Genomic DNA, 27,752 nt, shown 5'->3' with positions numbered 1-27,752 from the left:
TTTACCTCGACGTTTCCCCATCTCCAACCACACCAACACAGTAAGCGTACAAAAAACACAGGTATATACATAGAGAATTCTAAGGTATCTATTTAGGTCTTATTTCTGGAAAACACAGGTATATACATAAAGATTTTCTAAGGAATCTATTTAGGTCTTATTTTCTAAGGTATCTATTTAGGTCTTATTTCTGGAAAACGCTCGTTTTTCAGTTTAAACAAAAAATACTCTAGGCAAAGCTCGGTCGCCCAGGTGATAATTAAAACCATTAAAATGCGTAGCTTTTGCGTGATGAAAAAAAAATAAACGCTCACTAAAAGGCCAAAAGCACGAGAAACAAGAATAAATATAATTTATTGTCGGCTTTGAACTGAAGGTCTGAAATAAACATTTAAATGGGGCTGAATTTACCGGTTGCTATACAAAATAGTACCTACTAATATTATAAAAGCAAAAGTGAAATATATTTTGTTTGTAGTATTTATATATGTTTTAAAGGTTACGCATCTCAAAAGGAAAAACTGAACCCACAAATAAAGGAACACTTTGTCAACGCGTGGAAGGATCAAGCTGAAATTGACGGGTACTAGATACAATACAATACAATACAAAGACTCTTTATTGTACACCAGACATAGTAAGCGATACAGAAAACAGATACATCATCCCAGCCTATATACGTCCCACTGCTGGGCACAGGCCTCCTCTCAGAACAAGAGGGCTTGGGCTATAGTTCCCACGCGGGCCCAGTGCGGAATGGGAACTTCACACGCACCATTGAATTGCTTCGCAGGTTTGTGCAGGTTTCCTCACGATGTTTTCCTTCACCGCAAAACTCGTGGTAAATTTCAAATGTAATTCCGCACATGAATTTGGAAAAACTCAGAGGTGCGTGCCGGGGTTTGAACCCACGACCCTCTGTTTGAGAGGCGATAGGTCAAACCACTAGGCCACCACGGCTTTTTTACGAGAAAAAATTACAAGGTAAGCAATAGATAGATACTCGAGTCTGCTACGAGTATGTTTATAATGCGTAAATTTTATAAATGTTTTTCTCTCTATCTCTCTTTCTCTCTCTATCCCCTGAAACACTGCACTGAAAAACGCAATCAAAAATTACAGTTACTAAAAACGGTGCTTCCATACAGTTTACAGTTTCCATTGCAGTAGTAGAAAAATCTATGGTACTTCCGATTGTCCTAGAAAGAATGAAAATCTTATTTTTTATGTCTGCCTGTCTGTGTCAGTAACTATCTAAAATGACACCACGCTGCTTACATTTTGCTTAGGAGCGATCTGCTAATACTGTTTCCCAGATACCTAACAAATTTGTATGAAACCATCGGTGCGCTACCCCGACTCGCACTTGTCCGGTTTTTGCTATTACGGTACTTACCAGAGCATCGTTTGTCAGGACTATACCTAAATAATGTCACGATGTAATTTTCGGGAAGTCCATGGTTTTTCTTTAAACTGTTATTTTTAATGGTTAATACGAGTCAAACCGCGGGTAAAAGCTAATTGTGACAAAATAATAATTTAATTATTATATTTCGACCTTGTGACGATCGCACGCAATCATTAAAAAGAAAAATAAAATACCAGCGTCATAACTAAACAATAATGAACAAAATAATAGTAGATTATTGTCGTGGCCTGGAAGTAGCCAATTGCTGGCTGAGTATGAGTATTAAACGGACGAGCTTGCGAGTCCGTTTAACTAATACGAAGCCAGCAATTGCTATTCCAGCCGAGACTAATATAAAGCTTTTCTCAAAAATGATGAATAATCTGAAATAGACTAAACTTTTTCTCAAAATATATCATAATACTAGATAACGAAATATGAGAGGTAATGGTGGATGAACGATGACAGCGCGAATCCTTTCAAACATAATCTAACATTTAATTTTATTCCAATTATTTTTCTTATGCTTTCCCGCCTTTTTTCATTAAAAATAAACTGCAGCTGTATTTTTCTACCGAAAACACCACAAGCTGTTTCAGACCCAATAAAAAAAGTCCGAAGTTCCAACAAAATATCTGATACCGCCCATTAGATTTGGCTGTATACGACTTGTGCCAACATTTCCATGGCCTTTTTAACTTTTTTTAAAAGTTGTGACTGATTGCAGGCGCGCTAATTTATTATTGTCGAGCTAGCGCGCCTGCAATCTTTTTAACTTTTTAATTTTTCGTTGACCATAAAATCACTTCACTGACTGACAAGTGTTCCGGGAATATAAAGTCTGTGTTAATCTGATGTTGTGTAGGTTTCTAACAGTGAATTATTTTTTATGTAATCCTTAACCCCTTTATACAAACAGAGATAACAATTTAAAACAGAAAATAATTACGAAAGCGTCCGACAGCCGCCCACTAACCGGCGGTCAGCTTTAACCGTCCCTTATCCGGCAGTTAATCGCCACCCACCGCTAAACAGTTAAGCAACCTAGCTTAAGTAAGTACTGTTGGGACTATAAATAAATCTTATGATTTACGATAACAATTGTTTACGAGGTCAAGATAGCTCGATGTAGATCTAAAATGTTTAATGATATAAACCCGGATAACGTACCTCCTAAATCGAGTTTAGCTCGACATGTGTGTGTCGAAATCAAAGTCAAAGTCAAAATATCTTTATTCAATTAGGCTGTAACAAGCACTTATGAATGTCAAAAAAAAATCTACCACCGGTTCGGAAAAACCTCTGTTGAGAAGAATCCGGCAAGAAACTCGACGAGGTATATATTTTTTTAAACAGATTTACAATATACATCACAAGTATTTAACACAACTTTATTTTTCACACAGTAGGTTCGTTATTTGAAGGGATCGCTAATGCGGATCGGAAATATTTCCAAATATGATATAATCATGATAATAATCATTCACTTTATAATACGCCTTTGATATTAATGTCTTCTTGAAATGTGTGTGGAATTTATTTTATTTTATATTTAGTTATAGTTATATCAATGTTTTATATATGTTTGTGTTATATATTTATTGTATATAGTTAGGTATTTGAGGTTTACATATATGCATTTATATTTATTCAAATGCTTTGCTCTATTTGTCGATCCTTGTTCTTTGATTGCTCCTCTACCATTCAAAGGTTGACTGGTAGAGAGCCCAGCAGGGATAAGTCCGCCTTTGTACTTAATACTTTACTTTTTTTGTGTAACCTTTTTGTTTTTCCTTTTTGTACGTCACATTACGCCGTTAAATTATTATCTAGGCGTCTAGAGATGTCTCGTTGGCGTATCAAAGCCTTTACGCAGATAAACTTCCTAACATCGCAGACAGATCAAAGTCTCATTTGTATGTATTTACGATCGATCCCGTTCACACCTCCGTGCTCAAGTTAACTCACGAAGTCTTAACACCATCCAAAACCCAGACAGACTTCACAACGTATTAAGGCCACAACTTGTAGTGTATAGAGTAAGTAGGTATATGACATAACATTGAAATAAAGTATCATCATCCCAGCCTATAGGTATACGTCCCACTGCAGGGCACAGGCCTCCCCTCAGAATGAGAGGGCTTGGGCAGTAGTTCCCACGCGGGCCCAGTGCGGATTGGGAACTTCACACACACCATTGAATTGCTTCGCAGGTTTGTGCAGGTTTCCTCACGATGTTTTCCTTCACCGTAAAGCTCGTGGTAAATTTCAAATGTAATTCCGCACATGAATTTCGAAAAACTCAGAGGTCCGAGCCTGGGTTTGAACCCACGATCCTCTGCTTGAGAGGCCATAGGTCAAACCACTCTGCCACCACGGCTTAATAAAGTATCATATTCAAATATCAGATTAATAATAGGACACCATACCATATACGGAGGAATGTCTACCATATAAGGGATATAACCTGAGATTGTCATTCGACACCAACCACGTGAAGACCACCCATAATTTATCATATTTCATTTGAATATCTCGCTGAATCAGGGGAGCTACTACAAAATTCGATAATCGAAGTTCGTGTCGTACCGTCTCTCTCACTCTCGTATTAAATACTAGTTTACCCGCGGCTTCGCACGCCTAAACTATTCGATCTAGTAGTTACAATTGAAATTCCAGGATTTTACAAAATTCCTCTGGCCATTCCCAAAATTTAGATCGTGGTCTTCATAGAGGTTGTGTTAACTATCCAAAATCTAAGTACTCTAAACCCAGCGGTTGAAATTTCAAGATTTTATCGCTATCCCGTGGAAATATCGGGATAAAAGTAGCCTATATGTTATTTCAGATGTCCAGCTACCTCATACCAAATTTCATGATTCTAAGCCGAGCGGTTATATTTCAAGATTTTATCCCTATCCCGTGGGAATATCGGGATAAAAGTATCCTATGTTTTAATCCAGGTTATAAAATAACCTTTTGCCAAATTTCATCCAAATCCGTCCAGCCGTTTCAGCGTGAAGAAGTAACAAACATACTCACTCACTCACTCACTTTCACATTTATAATAATTAGTAGGATAGTAAGATACGTAAGATACGAGTAAAGGTAAACGTCCACTTGTCGGTATCGTACGCATCGGAAGCATCGCACGCAACGGATCGTAGTATTCTTTGTATAGTAACTCATATAAGTGCGTCCACCTGTCCGCATCGTAAGCATCGCACATTTCTATACAAAGCAACAAATCCGATACGTCCGAAGCGTACGATGCGGATAAGTGGACGCCTACCTTAAGCGTCAGCTGGACGGAACGGAAAGATACGAAGTTAGAATTTTGCACTTCGTAGTATAGAAGAACCTACTCTTTTGCAAGTAAAATAGGAACTATTATCGAACGTGCAGGGGAAAATATTGGCAATGTCAAGAGCTCGTGATAAAGGTAGGTGTACAAATGCTGTGAAGATTTTAGTTAGTTTTAAGTCAGTTGATACGAGGGCTAAAATTCTTATTGATGCCTATAAGGCTGTGTTTCCACCAGAAATGTGCGAGAATGTGTTGCGAGGAATACAATACCATACCCTCAATGACTCTTTATTGTACACCACAAATAATAAGCGAGTACCTGGGCGACCGAGCTTTGCTCGGGCTAGAACTCGGTAACAATCGCTCTCCCAGAGATAAGACCAAGTTAGATCGATTTCTCATCCCCGGAAACCCCTACATACCAAATTTCATCGAAATCGTTGGAGCCGTTTTCGAGATCCCGAAATATATTTATATTACATACAAGAATTGCTCGTTTAAAGGTATAAGATACAGAAAACTGGTACACAGAAAGAAAATTACAAGGCAAACAATAGGAATCGAATGAGAATGTGTTTTTCATCAACCAATAGAAACGCTTCATTTACACATCCTCGCACAGCACATCTCTGGTGGAAACAGCTGAGCGGAGCGAGGCGGGGTAAATGAAGCGATTCTATTGGTTCAAGAAAAACACAATCTCGCAACACATCTCTGATTGAGACGCAGCCTAAAACGACCCTTAGACATTTTTAACCCCCATTTTTGACTCGAAAAGAGGGGTGTTTAAGTGTGACACCAACCTCAGCTGACAGTCTGTCTGTTTGTGTGGCTATCTATGGCATCGTAGCTCGCAAAAGAATGGACCGATTTTCAATCCAATCCATATTTTTTTTGATAATTTGAATGAATAATTAGAACTTATAAGAACGTTAGACATATTGTGTACTCCCCCTTATAGAAAGCGTCGCCGGGCCATTCAAAGACTACTCTTCAGAAGTAGGAAGAACTGTTTTTGCATCTTTACTGGAACCCTTCAAGCCTTTTGTGCCATATATTGAAAGTTTGTAAGACTAAAATCATATTCTACCCTACTTCTATAATAACGAACTTAAAAGTTTTTTTAATGATTAATATGTGAATATTTTGTTTATATTTTTACGCCGTGGCGGCCTAGTGGTTTGACCCATGGCCCCTAAAGCAGAGGATCATAGGTTCAAACCCCGGCTCGCACAGAGGTGCGAGGAGTTTTTCCAATTTCATGTGCGAAATTACATTTGAAATTATACCAAGAGCTTTATGGTGAAGGAAAACATCGTGAGAAAACCTGCACAAAACTGCGAAGCAATTCAATGGTGTGTGTGAAGTTCCCAATCCGCACTGGGCCCGCGTGGGAACTACGGCCCAAGCCCATTCATTTTGAGATGATGATGATGGAGTGAATATTTTTGGAAGTAATCGCTCTGGATGTTGACAAAATTGTTAAAATACTTTCAACGAAAATTGGTTTCAACATGATCGGATATACCGTTTTTGAGTTATTGCCGAAAAATTGCTTCTCAACAAAAGGTCGCAAGTGCCGTGAAGATACGCTCTTTTTCTGGTAATAGAATTTAAAACTGTAGTAAGTGCTTTAATTGTGTTATAACGCACATAATATTACTTGTTTTTTTCGTAATGGCTACGGAACCCTATCTTGGGCGTGTCCGACACGCTCTTGGCCGGTTTTATTTTTACAAAAGTCTAAACATGAAGTGACAGCGACAAGGTAGTAAAGTGTAACAAATCTTTGACCCTGTTCCTTCCCCAATTACTCGCGAAGGCCTGAATTTATTTGTTTTTTTGGAAGAGGTGAGTGTTTCTTCCCTTACTTTTTTAGTAACGGCTACGGAACCGACTGAGCACGGTCCGATTTGCTCTTGGCCGGTTTTTATATGTTTCAGACAACACATTTTACTTGTGTGCAGATCAAATGACGCCAGATGCGTCTGAATCAAGTGAATCATTTTATTTATGACTCCGACTTGTGATAATGAACTCATTGTTCATTTATGTTATTTATTTGACACTATAGCTTTTGCCCGTGATCTCAACTGTCAATAATTCATTTTTCGCTACTTCGCGGGATTAAAATTGTCCTTTGTTCTTCCAAGGGTCTCAAACTATATGAATATAAAATTGTATTATTGTTATTACTTATTTTTTAATTATCAATGACGAAGTGTTTCATAAAGGCCCTTTCTTCCCGGTTGATCGACACCTCTGGGGACCCAAGAGCTGGTACGTATTTATCCCAGCGGATCGCACTTGCGGTCCAAAGGGGTAATGCGGCCAGCATCATGGGAACTCTGCCACAGGCAGATCTTTTGGACGGGGTGCTCTTTTTATAATTTTTATTTTTATAGTAACATATAGATATATTTAGTTTACGTTTCTTAGGTAAGTTTTCTTTGTCTTCTTCTTCTTATTATTATTTAATTTAATTTAATCTATATTTAATAATAAATAAATGACAAATTGTATATATCAGCAAAATAACAATTTAGAAGGACCACATCTATAGCGCAGGTTTCGTCAGATGAACATTTGGGATATCCATAACAAGCTTCGTCATATTTGAACAAATCGTAATCCACAACAGGCTTCGTCAACAAAACATATTCACGATCCCCAAGCCCAACCCAACACGCTTCGTCATTAAAACCTAAACCGCAAAGCCATCCCCGGACCGATGCAATCCGGAACCAAATGTACCAAAAATACTTACCGCATTGCCTCGTTGAATCGCTACAGATATATAGGTATTTCATAGTCGGTTCAACTGTTTTAGTGGGAGGAAAACAAAATACTTTCGCATTCGCGAAGCCGCGGGCAAAAGCTAGTTAAGATATAAACAATAAACACAAACAGAGTAAAGTCTATTAAAGTGTTCTTTCTGAGTATTCTGTTGTTTTTGTTTCCACAAATAGATACTGCTAAAGTTACAGTTAAAAACATGACTTATGATAATGATAATACTTAAATTATACAACCGCCTTCTCAATCTTCAGGACTAACTTGACATTTTAATGGATTGTACTTTTTTGTTGAAGCTATATTTCTGAGCAGGGAAAAATCGCTTTTATTTAAATTAGCTGGAAATTCTTCTCTTTAAAACTTTACTAAATTTCTCCCTTGTCACGCTATTATATTTACATATGTCAAGGTAGTTAGCCTCTTCACCGCCACAGTCATCCAGTCGTGACAGCCAATGGAATGCCTCACACGCCACGGTCATCTATACAGTCAATTTTTAGTTAAGCTTATTTGTATATATATTAAATTGTATAATAATTATGTTGGTACGCTATCGCATTGGATGCCCTGTAATGATGGTGTAATGTTTTATTAAATAAATAAATAATATGACCAACATTCAACTCGAAATTAATCCTTCTGCGATGGAATTAAAAACCGACCAAGAGCGTGTCGGACACGGTCCAAGTCAGGATTCCGCAGCCATTACGAAAAAATTAAGTAATATTTTTCTAAGGATTTCGTATTTTATACGGAATCTTCCAAGTTTAGGTATGTTTTATACCTTAGTTTACTCTTAAACTACTAGTAATTCTCAAGCAAACTTAGCCGTTATAGTTTTCCTTGTAAGTTTGATATACTCCAAAATTTTACAGTCCTAAATCCTTTAGAACTACTCACGCCATTTTTTTAAAGGTTTTGGCACTAAAAGTACAAAAAATGATCACTAGATGTCGTGGCAGAGCTCTTTTTTTAATGCGTCTATAAGAAACGAGGTCAATTAGACGCTATAGCCCCGAATATTTTTGTTCAACTAATTACAACTAAGGATAGAATTTAATGAGCGTACGAGATAATAATAAACTTTGTCATGTGTGATTTTATAAAATGGTTTCGATTAAAATCATTCCGACCAATCCGATCACATAATACTAGTAAAAGGCTTTCACCCCACCTGGGGTTAAAGCGTCTAAAAATCCCAGCTTTCACAAAAACATAATTTACACGTAGAAGTTATTAAAAATTACATAAAATGGCACTAAAATATGAAATTAGCTTTTAAGGATACATCAACACATTATGTTTGTTATAATCTGGTCTTATAAGTAAATAAATGTTTCACTCTCTCTCTCTTTCTCTCTCATAAATATGCTGTTTAAAGTATTGTGGCGCATTAGCCCCGGTTGACCTTAATCAAATTAAAAGTCGTCCACGATTCATTTTATCAAACATTGCTAAGAACCACCATATCAAATAAAAAAAAAAACAAAATCAAAAATCAAAATAATTTATTTTCGGATAACTGAGTAGATCCAAGTATTGTTACTTTATTTATACAATATTCTTATAAGACTATGGTAGTACGCTGATAAGATATATATATCCTACATTAATTTACATGACATTCATGTACACTGCCTAATTAATTAATTAACTTATGTTTCATTTCAAATTAACACATCACATCCAATTAAATTAAACTGTCTATCTATGTCAAACCATATAAATTCAAATTAATTAAATCAATCACATTTCATTACATTATTAATTACATAATAATATTAATAACAAAACGTTTATTTCAGGATCTGGTTCCATGAAAACTCGCTTTCACGTAAGTAAGAAAAACTTTAAGTATCGCAATTGGTCCATCCGCTTGAGAGCTACGATGGCACAGACGGGCAGATAAACAAACGGATAGACAGACAAACTTTAACGTGAAACTTACAATACCCCCTTTTTGTGTCATTTACAGAAGGACGTACCTACTACAAAGAAATTTCGTGCAATGAGATAGATACGAAACACATCCATACTAATATTATAAATATGCCAAAGTGTGTGTTTGTATGTTTGTCCGTGGCATTGAGATAGTTTATGGGTCAGAGAGTGACATAGGCTACTTTTTATCCCGGAAAAATGCACAGTTCCCGAGGGAACAGCGCGCGATAACCGAATTCCACGTGGGCGAAGCCGCGGGCAAAAGCTAGTACGGAAAAAAATACAAACATTTACATTTATAGAACACAACACAAATAGACAATTTAAGAAGAAGAAAAAATCAAGCATTTGCGACATCGCGAAACTTTTCTTTTCTTTTCTTATAAGTTGGAATCATCGATGTAAACTGCCATTGTCTTCCGTTTTAGGGTTCCGGAGCCAGAACCCATATAGTTTCGCCATGTCTGTCTGTCTGTCTGTCTGTTTGTCTGTCTGGCCGTCCGGGCTTTGCTCAGGGACTATCAATGCTAGGAAGCTTTAATTTTGCACGAATAGGTTAAACTATGCCGACAAAATGGTATAATGAAAAATTCAAAAAATATTTTTTTAGTGTAGTACTTACCTCCCTTAGACGTAAAGGGGGGTGATTTTTTTTTCTCATGCAACCTTGTAGTGTGGGGAATCGTTGGATAGTTCTTTTAAAATCATTAAGGGGTTGCTAAGACGAATTTTCGATTTAGTGATTTGTTTGCAAAATATTCAACTTTAAAGTGAAAATTTTCATTAAAATCGAGCGTCTAAACCAGTGGGTGGAAAAATTTGAAAAAATTCAGAATGGTAGTAAGTATATCAAACTTTCAAGGAAAACTATAATGGCTAAGTTTTCTTGAGAATTATTAGGAGTTTAAGAGTAAATAGCAGCCTAAGGTGTAAAATATACCTAAACTTGGAAGATTCCGTACAAAATACGAAATCCTCAGAAAAATATTTCTTATTTTTTTTCGTAATGGCTACGGGACCCTATTTTGGGCGTGTCCGACACGCTCTTGGCCGGTTTTATTTTGAAACGAAATGGTATTTCAATTTGAAAGAGCTTTTTGATTGGTATCGTAAAGCTAGGGCTGTTTTTTTTCACAATTGTGGAGGTTCAATAGGGCATATTAGTCAAAGCTCTGTGCAGGGGGCGACACTAGCACATACCATATTATACATGTTGCTATGAAACCTACCTATAGAGAAAAGCATGACATATTTAATATGTCATGATCAAACGATAGAGCTATATTTCTAAAAATATTTTTTTTTAATCGACGGGATGGCAAACGAGCAAGTCGGTCTCCTGATGGTAAGAGATCACAACCGCCCATAAACAACTGCAACACCAGGGGTATTGCAGATGCGTTGCCAACCTAGAGGCCTAAGATGGGATACCTCAAGTGCCAGTAATTTCACCGGCCGTCTTACTCTCCACGCCGAAATACAACAGTGGAAGCACTGCTGCTTCACGGCAGGATTAGCGAGCAAGATGGTGGTAGCAATCGGGCGGACCTTGCACAAGGTCCTACCACCTGCAAAATATAAAATTAATATGATATAATGGCATCCTTTGGACATTTAAAAGTGTATGATCTAAAAAAACTGCTTCGAAAATGTTGTGCGGGTTTAAATTTTAATCTTTTCATAGTTTTGAAGAACTTGTCAAAAACTGTTTACGTTATGCTAGTGCTGCATTCTGGCGGCAGAACTTGGCAGTACTATTCCCTATTCACAGGTCAGACATCTCGCTAGGAGTAGCTAAGCTAGAGACATGAAATTTGGCGCATGTCTTACATAGAAACATTAAAGAAAAAAAGAAATTTTTTTTTGGAATTCCCATGATAATATAGTCAAATTTCGAAATTTCAATCCAACAAACGGACGTTAGTTTATAATATTAGTAGGATAATACCTCTTCTGCTTGTTTATAGTTACTGTGGCACTGACGGCATGAATCGAGGCTGATTAATAAAGATGGTGGTTGATGCCATGATGTCATTGTCTTGACGGGCGACAGGCACACCAAGAGCAGCAGAATACTGTATATTACATTAAATGTAGTTATATTGTGGCCTCTCCGTGGAAACTACGCCCAAGCCCTCACATTCTGAGAGGAGGCCTGTGCACTGCATTGAGACTTTTTTTTTTTTTTTATGGTATAGGGGGCAAACGAGCAGGCGGATCGTTTGATGGTAGCGATTACCGTCGCCCATGGACACCTGCAACACCAGAAGAGTCACAAGTGCGTTGCCGGCCTTTAAGGTAGGAGTACGCTCTTTTCTTGAAAACTTGAAGGTCATAGCGGTCCGGGAATACCGCAGGCGATAGTTCATTCCAGAGTTTTGCTGTGCGAGGCAGGAAATTTCTGGAAAAACGCACAGTAGAGGACCGCCAACCATCTAAATGGTGAGGATGGAAGTGTTGTCGCGTAGGTCGGTGGCGAAAGGATGCGGCAGGGATCAACCCGAATAACTCCTCGGAGCACTCCCGTTGTACATGCGATAGAGGATGCACAGTGAAGCTACATCTCTACGCAGCGCCAAAGAGTCAAGTCGATCGGAAACTCGTTGGCAGCCGACTATTCGAGTCGCTCTCCGTTGTATGCGGTCCAGAGGGAGAAGCTGGTACTGGGGAGCCCCTGCCCACAGATGAGAGCAGTATTCCATATGTGGGCGAACCTGCGCCTTATAAAGCTGGAGGCGGTGGGCCGAAGTGAAATACTGTCTCGATCTGTATATGTTTAGGTTGAAATGATGATAAAAAACCGGCCAATTGCAAGTCGGACTCGCGCACCGAGAGTTCCGTAGAAATTTTTAGAAATCTGTGAATATCCAAAACAGAATGGTATTATTTTAGATTGGTTACTGAAATAGAAAGATTGACATAAAAAATAAGATTTTCAGATTTTACAAGCTTTTATTTAGTTTCACCTGTCCCGTTGTCTGTCTGTCTGTCTGTAGTCAAATCTTGGAAATTAAATTCGACCAACTTCCAATACAATACACGTGACAGACAATACAATAATCTGGTAGTGACATCGTGGTAGTCCAACCAGGATCGTCTCCGCAGGACGGAACTCTTCAAGGGTTAATGGCATCGACTTGAAATTTGGTATACAAATGTAGTTTGGGTGACAATGCAAGTAAAGTCGACAAAGAGTACAGTCAGCAAAAAACTTGTTATATATTTTTTTTACCAAAATCTTATTTCTTATAGAGTGTACTATTAAGCTACCCTTATACTTTTAAAGTTTCTAGGACAACTGTAATTACCCTATAGGTTTTGATCTCCGGCAGTTGTATAAAAATGCCTTATGTTATATGTAATGACTGATGTTTTGATTACGTTGACTACATTTGCTTTTTCAGCCGCTAGATATATTTGGTGCGGGATGTCGACCGTGATAAAAGGTTCATAATGAGTTCCCGATATAGAACTTACAAAATCTTTTATAGAATCAGGCGTTACTTTGCGGAGGTCCATATCAATGAACTAAAAGAATTTCCTTGCTCACCCGCGACCTTACGATAGCTAAGAAAGAAAAGAAAAAAAGAAAGAAAAACATTTATTCGTGACATTTTTACAAATAAAAGAAAAGAAAAAAGGAAATAAATTTTGTCACGAAAAAAAAGCTCTAAGCTTATGCAAAATATGCGTGTTCATGCAGTTCCTCCACTTCCACACTGTAAGAACACACACAAATCACACAAACCCATCTATCACCACCACCACACTACCAACACACACAACACACACCTGGACTAGACTAACAACTGGTAGCATGGTGTACGGTTGTGTCACTCTGAAGATGAGCTCTGGTTGAGTTCGAAACGTGTCAGTGTAGTGTAGTTCATTTACAAAATCTTGTCCTGTCAGCACGCAATGGAAAGAAGCATCTTAAGACTGAGAAGAATACAGGAAACTAGAAACATAGATATTCGCAAGAAAACAGATGCTCTTCAATATAGCTTGAAACAGAAATGGAGATGGGCAGGGCATATAGCAAGGTATAAAGACAAAAGATGGGCTCTCCAAACAACAAAATGGCCTGGCCCAGTAGGAAAAAGAAATGTTGGAAGGCAGAGAAAAAGATGGATCGATTACCTCAAAAAAATAAAAATAACAAGAAAATAATGGATGAATATTGCTATGATTCAGGAAAAATGGAAAAAGATGGAGGAGGCTTTTACCCTTAGGGACCACTAGTGTGGAAAAAAGCGGCCAAGTGCGAGTCGGACTCGCCCATGAAGGGTTCCGTAGCAGCAAGTAACATAATATAAAAGTTTCCTTTACTTTACGATTTATGACGTATTAAAAAAAAAACTCGAGGATCGGAAGGCCTAGGTATCGCTGGTTGGATGGAGTCCGAAAAGACCTGTGCGACATGCAGGTGGCAGAATGGCGCCTTGTTGTACAGGATAGGAACAATTGGCGGAGTCTTGTGTCGAAGGCCAAGATCCTATTTGGGTCGCTGAGCCGGCGAAGTAAGTAAGTAAATAAAAAAAAACTACTTACTAGATCTCGTTCAAACCAATTTTCGGTGAAAGCTTGCATGGTAATGTACATCATATATTGTTTTTAGTTTTATCGTTCTCTTGTTTTAGAAGTTACAGGGGGGGACACACATTTTACCAATTTGGAAGTGTCTCTCGCGCAAACTATTCAGTTTAGAAAAAAAATACATTAGAAACCTCAATATAATTTTTGAAGACCTATCCATAGATACCCCACACGTATACCCACACGTATGGGTTTGATAAAAAAATTTTTTTGAATTTCAGTTCTAAGTATGGTTCCCCATACTTAGAACTGAAATTCAAAATTTAATAGCTTATTTTTATTTTTGTGTGAAAATCTTAATGCGGTTCACAGAATACATCTACTTACCAAGTGTAAATAGTATATAGTTCTTATAGTTTCGGAAAAAAATTGGCTGTGACATACGGACGGACTGTCAGACAGACATGACGAATCCATAAGCTAGTTGAAAGCTATAAGTAGGTAATAATAATAATAATGAGCTCCCGATAAAATAACCGTGAATCATTCAAAACTGTTCATGAACATACTCTTCTTTTACTGAGAGACGATTTTATAAACTTATAAACATGCCTTTTAGAAAAAAAGCCGACACGCTGCGAGCGAAGGTCTTGACGAAAATATGGAAAATTCTTTGTGAGATATTTTGTAATATTGTGTTGCAAATTTCAAGAAAAGTTCTGTTATAGGCATGTTTTATACGCTTGAGATATTCCCCGATAGTCTGTCAGTATATTTATAGAAGGAATGTAAGGGAATATTTCTATCGGCAAGTAATTTGAGATAGTAAAAGTGCAAGTTTTCCTGTTTAATGCTTGAGCGTATCAATTTCACGAATTTATAGTTCATTCAATGTAACTCTTATAAAATACAATAGGTAACAATTTTCTTTTCACACCTCTCCTTCAGAAAAGTAACTTTTCTTCCCTGACGAGAGGGAGCAAAGTGCATCTTTTCTGTTCAAGGCTTTTCTAAGTGTTTTATTGCAAATGCTATTTTTTGAAGTTGATAATTGTAAAGCCACGCCATTTTCTATGCTGGTTGTTCTTTAATAATATTAAGAATTATTTTTTTCAAGTTTATTAATGCTCGGTGTGAAAAGTTGTATGAGCCACTCGGGATCAAAATTATTTTCATCTTGGGCGCTAAAACTTGAATCCCTCATCACGCTTAGGATTCTACTTTACTGTAGAATCCTTCGCTACATTCTGGATTCAATTTACGCCCTCGCCGTAAATACACCATTTTGCTCCTTTGTGACACAAATAACTATTACTACTTAGCTGTTGCCCGCGACTCTATGACATTTTCCGGAAATTAAACTATCCTTTGTCCTTCTCCGGTACTCAAACTATCTGTAAAACGAATTTCATCTAATCCGGTCCAGCGTTTTGGACGTGATGAAATAAGAAACAAACAGACTCACAAACTTTCGAATTTATAATATTAGACGACCGGATGGCTAAGTGGTTAGGGAACCTGACTACGAAGCTTGAGGTTCCGGGTTCGATTCCCGGTTGGGGCAGATAAATGTATGAATAATACGAATGTTTGTTCTCGGGTCTTGGATGTTCAATATGTATTTAAGTATGTATTTATCTATATAAGTATGTTTATCCGTTGCCTAGTAACCATAGTACAAGCTTTGCTTAGTTTGGGACTAGGTCAATGAGGGCTATCGTTTTTTGTCTCACTAGATGGCGCACTGTTGCGTGAGGTTTTCAAGTATGGCTTTCAAAGTCTGTTTATTACGGGCGTGAAAACAAAGTTTAGATTAAAATCATATTTAATACACCTTAAAACCGTAGCATAAAAATATCGAGCATGCCACAGTGTTGCATAGTCCCTGTTTTGTTCGGAAAAAAGGGAGGACAAAGGTTTCCGAAAGACAAAACTGTCTCAAAACACAGACATTTATTGCCCCGGAACGCATATTTGCCATAATTAATTTCAGATATTGCAAAATATTCACAAAATTATTCTAATTATAAATAAACCCGCGTAGCTCACCCAAAAACTATGAGATTTGACATTTCGGAGACCTCACGCTACACTAGCGCCTCTAGCGGCGAATTCATTCGCGATAGCCCTCATTGGTGTGAAGTGTCCCATGATATTTATTTATTTATTTTTACCCGACTGCTTAAAGAAGGATTATATTTTTCAAGTATATGCAAGTAACACTTTTCAAGTAAAATTTTTGCAGGAACATCAATAATGTATGAAAATAAACTAAGAATCCTTTAATTAAAATGATTATAAAATAAAATGACACACTGCATACATTTTATTCAAAATGAGATTTCTACTAACACTAGATTTATATAAATACGGCCGTTTATCGCATATATTTATTATATTATATAACCCGAAAAACCAATAACCGTTGGGGTAGACGAGTTCTTGAGTGGAGACCACGGATCGGCAAACGTATCGGTGGAGCGATGATCTTCGCAGGGCGGCTGGCAAGAGCTGGATGAGAGTAGCCGAGGATCGTGCTCAGTGGCGTGCCATGGGAGAGGCCTATGTCCAGCAGTGGACGAACATAGGCTGATGATGATGATGATAGCATATACTTATATTTTTACAATTGGAATTGGACTCGCGCACCGACAATTTCGTATATGTAGTTATTTCTACGAAATTGTCGGTGCGCGAGGCCAATTCGCACGGCGGGTTTTTCTAAAATAATCTCTCTTATTTCTACAAGTCTTTTAAACTCGTAAATTCCTTGTTCTAACATTGTCCATTCAACTTTCAACAAATGAACAACGCAAACGAAACTGACGGATTCTCCATTAACTCTATCTCGGATCTCGACAATTTGGGTCGGTAAGAAAGCTCAATTTAGTTCACAAAGCTCCGAGCTTTCATTTAGATAAACTTCTTCAAAGCTTTGACTAATGTAAGGGTTTCTTTCCAACGGAGATAAGCTAAGCTATGACAAATTTTATCTCTAGGTTAAGCGAGAACGAGAGACAAGTGTTAGCTTTTTTGGGTATCGTAATCCTAAGAAGGAACCCTAACAGTTGTAGTAGCCGTGTTAGTAACGGTGAACCTTATTTTAATAATTCTCAAAGTCAAAGTCAAAATAAACGTTTTATATAACTATCTATCAAAATATCTTTATTTAAAGTACACATTAAGTACAAAAATTTATAAATGTCAAAGAAATGCGACCACTGGTTCGGGACATCCTAAGTATGTTGAGTTCAGATCAAAAGAATCTAATAAGCAACTCAAAGAGCAATATTTTATTTTAAACCAAATAATTGACTTTTAATCGATTTACAATAATATTTCATGATTTTACAAGAATTTAACACAGCGGTTCTTAACCTTTTAGTTAGGAGGGACCATTTGACAAAATTTCTGTCTTGCCATGGACCACCAACTGTTTGAAGATAATACATGGTAAAAGTAAAATTGTAAATGAATGAATGGTTGTGACCCCGCTACTTGACTTGTTAAATTTTAACACAACTACATTTTCAATACAGTAGCTTCGCCATTTGATAAGCGATCACCAATGTGGATCGGAATTATTTCCTGTCCATGATAATAATGGAATGATAATGACAGTTGTAAATATAATAATGTTATTACACACACAAACATCACGCCTGTATCCCAAATGGGGTAGGCAGAGCACACGAAACGTTACCGCTTCGGAGCCACTAGGTTTTCGTGTAGCAATTTTAGCTTTTAAGTTTGACAAAAACGGTACAATATGACAGGTTGCTAGACTGTCACCTACGGTATACCCTAACCTATATCCTCAGTCGCCTCTTACGACATCCACGGGAGAAATGGAGAGGAGTAATTTTAACCCGACACCACACGGGTTTATAATGTTATTACCTACTGAAATTTGAATAGAATTTAATGAGAGCCATTGAAATAAACAAATTTTAATGTAATTTAATAATTTTTATAATATTCAGTCTAAATATATCTCGGGGCAGGTTTAATTCAGCATCACGGAATTTCAAGCCAATTTTGTTCCTCATGGTTTTTGCAAGTAAATGACTGGGTAAAAGATAGTTTATAAAATGCTGCAGGGCTACTACGAAACTCGAAACTCGAAGTTCGTATCGTACCGTCCCTCTCGCTCTCGTATTAAATAGTATAAGTGTCAGAGGGACCACACGACACGAGCTTCGAGTTTCGAGTTTCGTAGTAGCCCTGCAGTAGACAAGGTTGCCTGTCTTTACGAAGTTAACCCTTCTAAGGTTCAGGGTCCGCTAAATAACTCCACGTTCTTATCTATGTTAGTTATTCCTTTGTGCGCATTTTGTCCCGTATCTGATTCAGAGTTATGTCTGTTTTGGTTGAAACCATAAAGCTCTTAGAGGGTTATCTTTACACTTTTTATCTGTAAGAGTAGTAGGGGAGCCAATCATGCTAAATGGGGGCTTACTCGAGAGTCGTGGGGATCTATTAGATTTTGTAGATTAGTTGATAGAAAGAATAAAAAGTTTTACGATGCCTGCCAGTATTGGGGAAAGCGACTACGGATTTTCAAAAATGTAGAAAAATTTACATGGAAATACTTAACAGCGTTTATACCTGCTGAGCTGGCAACAATACAATACAATACAAATATTCTTTATTGCACACCATAAAGCAGTACAAAAAACTTATGATATAAACACTTAGATTCAGGGTAGACAATAGGCAACGTTGCATTTTTGTTAGTTTTTCTCGATTATTCCATAAAAATTGAATGAGAATTAAAAATGTGGTCTGATAAAACTCTTCTTAATATGCCATAAGTTAGTGTCTACTCCAATAATTATTCGTTATATACTTTTATTTTCTTTAAAAACCGTTAATAAACATTAAATCGTTTTTAAAAAAATATAAAAGTCTATCACGAATAATTATTGGAGTAGACGCATTAACTTATAGTATAGTTCTATCAGACCACATATTTTTAATTTTCATTGAATTTTTATGGAATAATCGAGAAAAACTAACAAAATAAAACGTTGCCAGCTCAGCAGGTATAAACGCTCTTAAGCGTGTCAGATATTGTATAGGTAATTTAGGTGCTCCAGCATGTCTCTGATACTGACTGCTGGTAGAAGCTGGATGCTGGATGCATGGAGGACTAGGTGCATGGCGCTCAATGGACTCTTCGGTAAGCTACTGATGCTGATGATGATAATAATGATTCGGTACCGCTCTGCTTTCAGAGCATGACATGAGTGCGTGTGAGCTAACTTTGGGGCGGCAGACGTGAACTTGCCTTCGAAATCCAAAAGCTTAATAGTTACTTGACCTGAAATGTATATTTCAGAACTAAATTATTGTTATTATTATTTTAAAATTTATGACGGTGGAAGCATTCTACACTTCCACTGAACGTAGATATAGTTTAGATATAGTTAGTGTTTAGTATTGTAACTAAGGGACCCCATACATCCCTGTATTTCTTTTATTATTATTTTTTGTATTTTTTTTTCTTTAATTGTATTATATAGTTTTTAAGTATTTTATTTGTAATTATATTTTTATGACAAAATGACTTTCTGCCAAGTTTCTTGCGGCGCATTCTTCTTGGCAATGATGGTCTTTCCGAATGCGCTGGTAGTTTAAAAAAATGACGTGTAAAAGTGCCCATTGCGGCCTATTTACTGAATAAATCATTTGAATTTGAATTTTTGAATTTTGATTGTATTTCTATCAAAAATCCCTGTCAAGAAATGGTTTATGCTACATTTATCCAGTAAAAGTTGCAAATATCTGAAGTTGGCGAAAGTTAAAACTTTTAGAGCTCGGCTTGCGAAGCTTATCCTTAATATATAACGACTTACTTAACGGCTGTAGGACAGGTTTGGAAAAGTTTGGACAGCTTATGACGTGAGAACACACCCTACGTGATGACAGACGATCGTAATTTTTTGAGTTATGAGTCGCTTAATTTTGGTTTCATAAAGTGCACAACTCATTTTGGATTGACGTACGACACAAACTGGACTTGTGTATAAAACCGAATGCAGCAGAATTTACGCGACCTAAAATACCGAATATGCGAACGAAAATATTCTGAAAGGAGTGTCCTGTAGTGGGATGCGTATAGGCCAAACAAAATGATGATGATGATGAATAGGTTTTTCGGTTACGACAGTTTGGGTTCCGTGCCCAAAGGGTATGAACGGAAACCCTATTACTAAGACTTCGCTGTCCGTCCTGCCGTCTGTCATGAACCGTGATAGTTAGACAGTTGAAATTTTCACAGATTATGTCTGTGGCCGCTATAATAACAAATACTAAAAACAGAATAAAATAAATATTAAAGGGGGCTCCCATACAACAAACGTGATTTTTCTTGCCATTTTTTGCTAATATTTGTAGCGTTACAGGCGACGTCAGTTGGGTTCTAGGATGGCGTACATTGATAGCAGCATTTAATTTGTATGAAAAAAGGAAAATTCAAAGACTCCATTATGTTTAAAAGTCTCTAAATTAACGTTGTTCAGTTTGAAGAGGACGATCTACGTTTTAATTTTTTGCACGTATTACAGGCCACACCCGGTGTAAAAACAAAAATAACTAAACTAAGATATCTTAACTAAATATTAAATTTATTTGATATTCATTTTCAGCACAAAGACCAATTCAGGGTAGCTAAACAAAATGTGCATCAGTTTAGAAATAAAAATAAATTTTCGGTGACTAAATGTAATTTTAAATATTTTGATAAAGGCCTAACTAATACTGCAATAAAAGTGTACAATAAATTGGATAATAGCTTAAGGGGGTGCAGTGATCTGAGAACATTTGAACGAAAACTAAAAGACTATTTTATGACTAGACCCTATTACTCTATTAAAGAATACTATGCTAATGCGTTAGACTAAACTATCTACAGCATATCAAATTTTATTTGTTTATTAATTATTCCGTTTGACATTTCCGTATTTAATTTTCATTCAAATGCTCATTTTATTTATTCATTTATTCTAGATTACTTTTCAACACAAAAATGCATCTCTAATTCAATTTTATTAATTCCTTCTTCCTTTTATTTAATTTGACTTTATTGTTATTTTAATGTAATTGAATTGAATTTATTAATGTTTTCTATCTTTGACATTGTATTTGAAAGTTATTTTCTAATTTCATTCGTAATATAAAATAATGTTCTGTGCCTCATCTAAAACTGTATTTGCATGCATTTAAGTATGTTTTTATCGCAAATAAATGATTGATTGATTGATTGAGTTTGATTTCTCCACGTGTTCATGATAATGGATCTTGACAAAGAAAGAAAGAACATTTATTCGTGACATTATTACACAAAATACTATAGGTATATAGAATTAAACTAAAAAATTACGTATCACGGTCACGAAATGGTCCCAAATCAGCAGACAGACAGACATGACAGACGTACAAGGACAACAGACTAATCCAATAAAAAAATGGTTCCGTTGTTTTTCCTTCTGAGGTAAATAACCCTAAAAACAAATTTTTAGACCATACCTACCTACCAATTTTGTCAAAATAGATTAAAAGTTTTAATATTTACGCAAGTTCAGATAAAAGCAGTCGTTCATCGTTTATTTATAAACATTACTCGACTTTTGTTTCGCAACAAGATAATTAAGTTTTAAATATTCATAAAATAAGCAACTTTTGCTAATAAATGTTGTGAAGTCATCAGTATTCTTGGATCTATAGTTAAAGGCGAGTTCGAAACTTAAGATGAGGTTTATGCAGGACTAAAGTCCAATTAACTGAAAGTTAAGTTAAAATTTTAAGGAAAACGATAAGGGTAGGTATTAATTGCGGAACGCAGCATTAAATAGCCTGTTCCGGTTTTAGAATAGGACAGGGTGATCGCTTCCTGTGTGTCTCGTAAAAGGGGTCTAAGGAACCTAATGTGAGAATAGACAGCAGCACGCTTTATTGCCATTAAAAACGAATATAAAACAGTAAATTGTACAACAACAGCATAAAACGAGCCATTTTACCCGAGACGTTCGTTCATAAAACCACTCGAGCCGGTGTGGTGAGGGTGGATAGACACGTCGATGGGAAAATGGGTTTGGTGCTCGAGTTGTACCTTTAATTTTTCATGTATTATTATGTAATCATATTTTTTTTAATTTTGTTGATTTATTTTGATTAAATTGATTGATTTTTAAATTTATATGAATTAAAGATTATTAAAAAAATATATGTAGAAACTTTTTTGTTTGTGGTTGTTGACAGATTACCTTGGTTTTACACGAAGATTTTATTTAACACACTATACGAAAGTAATTTTATGTCGCCTAGATACAGCATAAACACGAACTAAGTTTACGAGCATGAGAAGTGAAAAACATATTTTTACCCGATAACCCGAAATTTTATAATATGAAGTTGACCCAAAAATTTGACAATTCCTAAGAAGCTGACATCAAAAGAAAAGCTTGCATCAGAGAAATAAGGTAGGTAGGGAAGGTATATTTGGCTAAAAGCACTCGGAGTTTCTAGGTTATTATTATTGCTACGAAAGTGTGTAATGTAATACTCTAAGAGCTTACCAAGCAGATGCTCGGAACTTTCGTTTGAGCTTCGGTTACACCGCTCGGTTTATATTCAGGGGCTTCTACGAAATTCGAAGTTAGTATCGTACCGTCCCTCTCACTCTCGTATTAAATAATATAAGAGTCAGTGGGACGACAAGATACGAAGTTCGAATTTTGCACTTCTTAGTAAAGGGCCGAGCAGAGCTCAGCATGGAGGGAAAATGGAGGAATGAAAAATAAACTCTAAAAACCAGCCACGTGAGAGATTAACGTATTAAGGATTCCGTACAAAGAAAGACAGCAAAAAAACACGTGTTGTTTGTACTTCATTGAAAATCGAAAGAGATTTTTTGTTTGTTGAGAGATTCTATCAAAGTCAAAGCCAAAGTCAAAATATCTTTATTCAATTTTGGCTATAACAAGTACTTATGAATGTCACAAAAAATCTACCACCGGTTCGGAAAAACCTCTGCTGAGAAGAATCCGGCAAGAAACTCAACGAGGTATATATATTTTTTTAAAACAGATTTACAATATTATTAAATGATATGTATATATCACAAGTATTTAACACAACTTTATTTTTAACACAGTAGGTTCGCTATTTGAAGGGATCGCTAATGCGGATCGGAATTATTTCCAAATATCCCTGTCCATGATATAATCATTAACTTTATAATACGCCTTTGATATTAATGTCTTCTTGACAATAGATCTGAATTTTGTATCAATTGTGCCATACCACATCCCAATAAGGAAAATTACTGAAATAATTCCCGTCAGAGTGCAGTACCGCAGTACTAACACAACCATGTTTATGGTTTATGTTTTTTGAGTATCTTAAATGCCCGTAGGGTAACCTGAAGGGTAACCTTCCTCTGACACTGAAGCGTAAACTCGTGGACATGTGTATATTGCTCGTCCTGACCTACGGTGCGCAAACATGATCTTTGACTGAGAACCAGAAATCCAAACTCAAGGTTTGCCAACGAGCTATGGAGCGCAGCATATTGGGGGTTAAAAAAAAGAATCGATCGAATCCGAAATACCACATTGCGTTCTAAAACTCGAATCGCTGATGTTGGGAAAGTCCGCCAAGCTTAAATGGGATTGGACCGGGCATATCTGTCGGATGCACCCTCAAAGATGGGCGCACACAGCCATACCGACGGCAAGGCAGACCAAGGCATAGATGGCGAGATGACCAGAGGGCCTACTCTTAAGTTCGAAAATCGAAGTTCGTATCGTACCGTCCCTCTCGCTCTCGTATTAAATAGTATAAGTTTCAGAGGGACCGAACGACACGAACTTCGATTTTCGAATTTCGTAGTAGCCTGCTGGACGCAGAGCTGAGCGAGTGGCCGGATGTAGCTCTGGATAGGGAGATGTGGAGGTCAAGAAGGGAGGTCTTTGCCCAGCAGTGGGACACACATATAGGCTATTTAAAAAAATGTCCGTAGGATGTCGTAATATCATATTATTATTATTTCAATATTTTCGATGTAAATATCATTTATTTTGTTACTTATAAATATATCATGATTTCTATAGGTATTAATATATACTCTTTCTTTGCGGTTTGTGCTAGTGTCGCTCCCTGCGCAGAGCTTTGCCTAATATGCCTTATTTAGTTATTCTAATCACAGCCGAAGAGATTTTTTTTTTATTTGTGGCACCACATGGTTAGGCATGGTACATACAGATTTAATTTCTAGCAAATAGCTTGCTTACCTTATCTTGAATAAAAAAGCTTTTGTTTTAAAATTCGTTACATTTAAAATCCGTCATGGCTGTTTGTTTGCAACTTACGCCTCAGCCTCGCGGTTATTTTTTATCTGTTTTGGAAAAGGCAACGGAGTCAAAGCCCATACATACATTAGGTAATTTTGTAAACGACGAAATAAAGGTTTGTTTCCTCACAAATGTAATGTTTAGCATTGTATGTTTTGCGGGCGGTACAGGAATTCACGAAGCTCGTTCCAATTTTCGTCTTCAGACTTTTCATAGACTCTCGTTCGTAATTCTTTATACCTCCCCCAAGGCACAATGTACTTTTACACGCGCCATGCCTCTAGTCCACACAATAAGTCTCCATCTGTTGTAATTGAACATATATCCTGTAAAACAAGATATATTGCGTATCCAAGCAATGCATCTTGCAGGAACTATAAATTAACCTTTATCTATTTTCCAGACTTGCTGACAACCCGTATTTCTACGCTCTAGATAAAGATATTTAATAGGAAAGGGATAAACTTTTTTCTTAAAAATATTATTAACGCGAATAGGAGTTTGTTGCGCTTTGACTCTTTAGTGCTCAACCAATTTAGTTGAAATTAGGGAGATAAATAATTCAATACCTTGAGATCGAAGGACATAGAGTCACTACTTTTAAAAAAGCTTGTACCACAAAATCTTTTTTTTCTTAGTGATCTTTATGAACGCTATTTTAAAAGTCAATTTTATTGACATATAAATAAATAAAAATAAAATAAATGTAATGGGACACTTGACACAAATTGACCTAGTCCCAAACTAAGCAAAGCTTGTACTATATAAATACATAATTAAACATCCAAGACCCGAGAGCCATTCGTATTATTCATACAAATATCTGCCCCTGCCAGGACTCGAACCCGGGATCTCAAGCTTCGTAGTCAGGTGCTCTAACCACTTGGTCATACTGTAGTATAATATTAATTTGAGACACGAGATTTTTTCAAAGTATAATTGTTCCAATCGTTTATTTAACTTTTGACAGCTCGAGTACTAATTAAAATAGTGATGCCCTGATGCGTTACTGATTCGATTACTTTTAACAATCGATTTTATTCATGAAGAAGTTTTAATCGATTTGACACATTCATATTTTATTTTTGCTCAACATTTTGCATTGTTTTATAAACATTCACAGGTGTTTGAGTTACTTTATCTAACATATTAAAATAAAACATTTAGGTATGTTAAGTTAATATGTTTATCACTTGCGACAGTAATTTAGTAATTTTGTCAATTATGAAGCGGCAAAACTGTACGCGGCAGCGACGCCAGTTTGTTGTCACTCACAACGAGACGCCCGTGGTAGGTATAATTAAAAATAGTAATACCAGTGCCTATCTTAGCTGTTTTTACTTTCTAATACCTAAAGGCATATTAATGTATTTATTATTTTTAAGTGATTTTGATATAAAATATAATCACAACAATTTTAAATGTATGCTTTATTTATAAAATCGATTTATTCATTACGAATGGGAAATCACTAAGTGGGCGGTACCCGTCCATGAAGTACGGTATTCTCTGTAGTACACTGTACCGAAAATTATTGTAAAACTTCACGTGCGTGATCTGTCAAAAGTTAAATAAACGATTGGAACGACTATAGTGACTATAGGATTGTTTTTTCCGGGAAATTGCATAAATAAATTCTTCGCAGACGAAATCGCGGGTATACAAAAAAAGTGATCTGAAGGTTATATCGTTTTAAGATACCCACGGAACCCTAAAAACGGGTGGGGGGGAGGACAGACGCGATAAAAACGCAAGGATCGTCTGTAAGATATAAACATGCCGGTTTCCTTGCGTTTGTATCGGTACAAACGAGAGCAAAAACACGTCGTATGGAAGGTCCCCGAAAGTTGCAATATAAGATGGAAAGTTGGAAACTGTTCTCATTTTTGAACATGAAACTACCGTGAGTGACTGAGTGCGCGTGTTGCAGCAGCCGCTGAGTCGCGTTGCTCCGAAGACGAAGGGCTACGGATTAGCCCGAAACATGTCGAGCTAAACTCGATTTACGACGTGAGTTATCCGGGTCAATATATTTAATATGTTCTCATTTTGTTTAGCTACTTGTCCAATAGATGGCGCGGCAAATACCTCGCAATCTCTCCAAGCCGTGGCGCCCTCGCGCGGCGCGTCCCCGCGTACGGCAGCACACCCATCTGCAAAGAAAATAACTTGTTAGAATCATAGTCATCATCATCATCTCAGCCTGTATACGTTCCACTGCTGGACACTGGCCTCGTCTCAAAATGAGAGGGTTTGGGCCCGATGGAATTGGTAGCTTCACACACGCTTTTGAATTGCCTGGCAGGTTGGTTCAGGCTTCCTTACCGTAAAGCTCGGGGTAAATTTGAAATGTAATTTCGCACATAGATTTTGAAAAACTCAGAGGTACAGTCGAGCAAATTGAATCATGTCCCAGGGTGCAACCTTTGTAAGAAAGAAGAAGAAAGAAGAAAGAAAATACATTTATTCGGAACAGTGACAGAATAATTACATAAGAAAGAGAAAAAAAAAACAGTGTTACTGTTCACGAAAGGGACCCACCTCAGCATAATGCCGGCTCAAGAGCTGGCGCTGGTCTTCCGGTGGGACCGTGAGGCCGTCATTGCACGCTGCACGTGCGACCGGACCGTGCCTAATTGTGAACGCGACTGTCTATGGTCAGCGCTACCAACACAAGCCAAGCATGACATTGACATTGACAACTCTGACACGGTCAACCACACGTGCAGCAAGCAAGACGAGAACAAACATAATATTCAATTATAATAATTAACATGTAGATGTTAATCTAATAAATAGTGAAAAAATGGTAAAAAGTTAAATAAAAGACAAACAACAGTTGTTTCGTTAGTCAAGACATACACAAGATCAATGACAATTGTGCTAATAATACTACTAATGTCATGTTGACATCTCATACTTTTGTCAAGGAAATCATAGTGACATTGATTATTAAAAGGTTCCATCCCTGGGTCATGATTCAATTTGTTCGACTGTACGAGCCGGGGTTAGGAACCACGATCCTCTGGTTAAGAGGCCATAGGTCAAACCAGTAGGCCACTAGGGCTTTTTTAGGGATAGTCCAGGTACAGTCAAGTGCAAATATAAGTATCTATTCGAACCACTCAAAATATGTTACTACGGCCTTATTGCGTCGGAATAAGAGTCTGTGGTACTTATTTTTGAAACTTTGAATAAGGTTATATTTTTACACTTGACTGTACCATAAAAAGTCTCGATCGCGTGAATCATTAGATATGTCTGTCAAATTTAATAGAATAGAATAGAATAGAATACGTTTATTTGTGGAACATAGGTGTACAGAATCGATCTTAAAAGCATAACATTCAGGAATCTCTATGTTTTGCCAGTAGGCGGACAAATATTTCTGTTTTCCTTTAACAAGTCAT

General features: G+C 36.9%; 1 protein-coding gene across 1 annotated transcript in view; it reads right to left on the bottom strand.

The window, feature by feature from the left end:
* Nucleotides 1-27,752, bottom strand: part of LOC141430897 (calcium/calmodulin-dependent protein kinase kinase 2) — a 210,838-nt gene that overhangs the window by 132,465 nt on the left and 50,621 nt on the right. Inside the window, exon 2 of the mRNA XM_074091763.1 lies at nucleotides 26,431-26,495. Within this exon, the coding sequence (XP_073947864.1) occupies nucleotides 26,431-26,495 (65 nt within the window). The remainder of the gene's footprint in view (nucleotides 1-26,430; nucleotides 26,496-27,752) is intronic.

The sequence above is a fragment of the Choristoneura fumiferana genome, chromosome 9 (assembly GCF_025370935.1).
Source record: "Choristoneura fumiferana chromosome 9, NRCan_CFum_1, whole genome shotgun sequence".
NCBI classification, from domain to species: domain Eukaryota; kingdom Metazoa; phylum Arthropoda; class Insecta; order Lepidoptera; family Tortricidae; genus Choristoneura; species Choristoneura fumiferana.
This window is presented reverse-complemented; position numbering and strand designations above follow the sequence as displayed.